At 41.1% G+C, this 3,697-nt stretch overlaps 1 protein-coding gene across 1 annotated transcript; it reads right to left on the reverse strand.

Annotated features, from left to right (window-relative positions):
* Positions 1-201: 201 nt before the first annotated feature.
* LOC127411142 (homeobox protein HMX3-like) lies at positions 202-1,912 on the reverse strand. Its single transcript, XM_051646488.1, has 2 exons — positions 1,371-1,912; positions 202-969 (listed from the first exon to the last, which is right to left on the reverse strand). The coding sequence occupies exons 1-2, from the start codon at positions 1,654-1,656 to the stop codon at positions 362-364; spliced, it is 894 nt and encodes a 297-aa protein (XP_051502448.1). The 5' UTR covers positions 1,657-1,912; the 3' UTR covers positions 202-361.
* Positions 1,913-3,697: the final 1,785 nt, after the last annotated feature.

Below are 3,697 nucleotides of genomic sequence, written 5' to 3' on the forward strand. Positions count from 1 at the left end.
TTAACGAAGTCATTGTAATTCATCATCAACATCAACATTAGAAATGTAGGCCTCTAAACAATCCTTTTTCTGTGTAGTTTAGGTGTATTTTTAGAAGTTTCAAAACAAAAATGTAGGGCTCAAATGCATGATAGTCGTCTTTGTACATTTTTTTTTTCTTTTTTAAATTATTTTCTAAACAAAAATAGCTTTGTCTCTTGGTTTAATTTCCCTCTCTCTCTCTCTCTCTCTCTCTCTCTCTCTCTCTCTCTCTCTCTCTCTCTCTCTCTCTCTCTCTCTCTCTCTCTCTCTCGCTTTCAAGTCTTTGTGAAACGGTATTAGTTACATAGTTACATAGAAAAAGACATCTCTCTCTCTTCTCTCAAACCGGTCTGAGGAGAGGCACTGAGGTGACGATGGGATGAGAGTAGTAAACCGGATGAGGGAAAGTGAGCAGCGGCTGGCTTACGGACACGTTGCCCGGTGTGTTGGAGCTTTCAGAGGCCGAGTTCTCGTGATACAGGATGGGTACTCTCACAATCCTTTGCGCAGCCGCGTGACTCAAATTAGCCGCCTCCAGCTCAGCTGCCAGTTGACGTTTCCACTTGTTCCTGCGGTTCTGAAACCAGATTTTGACTTGGGTCTCTGTGAGGTGAAGCGAGGCAGCCAGGCCCGCGCGCTCCGAGCTGCTGAGGTAGCGTTTCATGTCGAAGGTGGACTCCAGCTGAAACACCTGACTCCGCGAGAACACCGTACGCGTTTTCTTTTTCCGGCAAGGTTTCTTGTCTGCGTCGTCGTCACTCTTCTTCCAGTCGTCCACGCTGCCTTCTTTTTTAGGCTCTTCGGTGTCGCTCTCCTCGAGGACAATCTCATCTCCACTTTTGTTATCGTCGTCATCGTCTTTGGCGTCCGGCTCGGATTTGAGCACGAGCTCAGGTGAATCTCGGTCGGTGCCTGTGATCGGAGACGAGTCCCTTGCTTTCTGTGCTGCTACAATAAGAGAGCTCAAGTTAGCATTGTTTTTTTTTTCCCCCAAAACATATTTGTTTCAAGTTTTACAGATCGCATCTAACAGGTGTAAACTCTTTCGGCTGTCCTAATCTCAATGTTTCCAGACTTCTACGCTTTTTTAACAGTGCGAACACACTGACTTTCATTTAAAAAAATACATAAAATAAGGCAGCTTATGCACACTGTCGCCAGTTTATCTCGCTTAAAAAGACCTATAATCTTTGGGAAAAGACTAGTGCAGAGCAGAAACTGTTCTTAGCAATAACATATGCGAGCAGAATCACGCTATCCTTAATAACAAATTCATAACAAATCGACACATACTCTACTGCCAAATTTGAAGCGATGCTAAAGAAACATTTTGAGGGATCAAAGCTTACCTTCTGTTCTGTGGAGATGCGCAGATGCACTGAGTGTGTACGGGTACCACCATGCAGAGGCGCGCTCAAGATAAGCCGGTAAAGCAAAGCGCTGGGTCGGCAACTCGAAGCGAGGAAAGTTTAATTCCCCAACATGAGAGAGTGAGAAGCTGCCATCAAGTCCTGCTTTAGTTGATGCCAAAATAGGCTTCGGCTTTGATGGCTTACTATCAGAATTGAGAAGATTTTTAATGAAAAATGGAGAGTCTTTCGCTGAAGCACACGTTTCCTGGGTTGTTTCGGGCATGTTGACTTAAAATTCGGGGATCTAATATTTTTTGACCACCGTGTAAAATCTTTGGGGGGGTGGGAAATATTAAAGAAAAAACTGTTGACAGTTTGAAGATCCTTGGTAAACTGCTCCAGTAGTGGGAAATGAAATGCTGTTGTTTACGCAGTCAGCACTGCCGTTAAAAGGAAAGACAATAATACGAGGCGAAATAAACAAAATTAATCTTGCTGATCATCTTCCGAGAGTTCCTTGGTGAAAATGATGCTCACCGCGTCCGTCTGGCGCCAGATGCTAATGATGAAATAAAAATGTCACCCGAGTTAAATGCAGAAAGTATACGGCGATTGGGCACGTACAATAGCAAATGGGATGAAGGGAGAAATGGGAAGTGGACAGTCGGGAGAGAGGAGGGGCCTCCCAGAAGCTTCGCGTTGGCTGCTGAGCTGAGAATTCTCCCCTGTTATTGGTCTCATATAGTCCAATTAGGTGGCAAATGAGGACGAACCATTAACACAAAGGAACACGGATTTAGTTCAAGCGTTGCTGTGATGAAAGCATAACGAAAATGTGGTTTGGTTTAGGCCATGAGCATTGCAAAGTCAAAGTTGACGTTTTTGAGTATTCCCATATTTGGGCAGATAACACATTGAGACATAGGTAAATTGTCAGTTAGGGCCAGGGAAGTTGTATTGCACTAATTAATATAAAGAAAAAAATGTTTTTGCAAAAAAGAAAGAAAGAAAATAATAATAATAATAATAATAATAATAATATAATGTTGTTGTTTTTTTTTCACGTAACATTTGCATAGCCTATTTAGGCGAATAAAGCATAAATCGTAGCCTAAATGCTAAATCATACAATACAAGAGTGTCGAACATTTATACAAACTTACAAAGTACAGCATTTTAGCACAATCTTGTGTGACATAAGCCCTATTGTACTATAACATTGTAAACCACATAATGTAATTTTTAAAGGTAAAACACACTGCAATTTAAAACCAACAGTACTAAAATCATGCATAATTTTTCTTTCTTTCTTTCTTTCTTTCTTTCATTGTCCTATATACACCGATCAGCCACAACATTAAAACCACCTGTCTAATATGCAGTTCCCCCTCATGCCGCCAAAACACAGCCAACCCACTGCTATTCTTCTCACCACAATTGTACAGAGTGGTTATCTGAGTTACTGTAGATTTTGTCAGTTCGAACCAGTCTGGCCATTCTGTGTTGACCTCTCTCATCAACAAGGCACTTCCATCCACAGAACTGCCACTCACTGGATGTTGTTTTTTTTTATAATTTTTTTTTATTTTTTATTTTTTTGGCACCATTCTGAGTAAATTCTAAAGACTGTTGTGTGTGAAAATCCCAGGAGATCAGCAGTTACAGAAATACTCAAACCAGCCCATCTGGCACCAACAATCATCCATGCAATTACCTAATCAGCCAATCGTGTGGCAGCAGTGAAGTGCATACAATCATGTAGATACGGGTCAGGAGCTTCAGTTAATGTTAACCATCATAATGGGGAAAAAATGTGATCTCAGTGATATAGACCGTGGCATGATTGTTGGTGACAGACAGGCTGGTTTGAGTATTTCTGTAACTGCTGATCTCCTGGGATTTTCACACACAACAGTCTCTAGATTTGACTAATTTACAGAAATGCCTTGTTGATGAGAGAGGTCAACAGAGAATGGCCAGACTGGTTTGAACTGACAAAGTCTATGGTAACTCAGATAACCGCTCTGTGCAATTATGGTGAGAAGATGTGGGTTGGCACTGTTTTGGCGGCACAAGGGGGACCTACTACACAATATTAGGCAGGTGGTTTTAATGTTGTGGCTGATCGGTGTATAATAATATAAAATCCAACTGTACTTTTTTTTATTTCAATTATTAATAACGTTTGATCTTTAGTTATGTTTCATTGCATTCTGCTCACTGCCCAATTTTTAAAGGATTTTTTTTATATTGTTGTTATACCGCCAGTTTCAGGGTTCGGTAAAAGTCCACTGGACTTTACTGGATGCATGTCTTTTTTAGAG

Source organism: Myxocyprinus asiaticus, chromosome 20, assembly GCF_019703515.2.
Source record: "Myxocyprinus asiaticus isolate MX2 ecotype Aquarium Trade chromosome 20, UBuf_Myxa_2, whole genome shotgun sequence".
Classification (NCBI taxonomy): domain Eukaryota; kingdom Metazoa; phylum Chordata; class Actinopteri; order Cypriniformes; family Catostomidae; genus Myxocyprinus; species Myxocyprinus asiaticus.

Bases quoted from the DNA above. Each gene is read 5' to 3' on its own strand.
- LOC127411142 (XM_051646488.1), bottom strand. From the start codon at position 1,656: ATGCCCGAAACAACCCAGGAAACGTGTGCTTCAGCGAAAGACTCTCCA. The intron at 970-1,370 runs GTAAGCTTTGAT...CTCTTATTGTAG, and splicing joins GCATCTCCACAGAACAGAAG to CAGCACAGAAAGCAAGGGAC.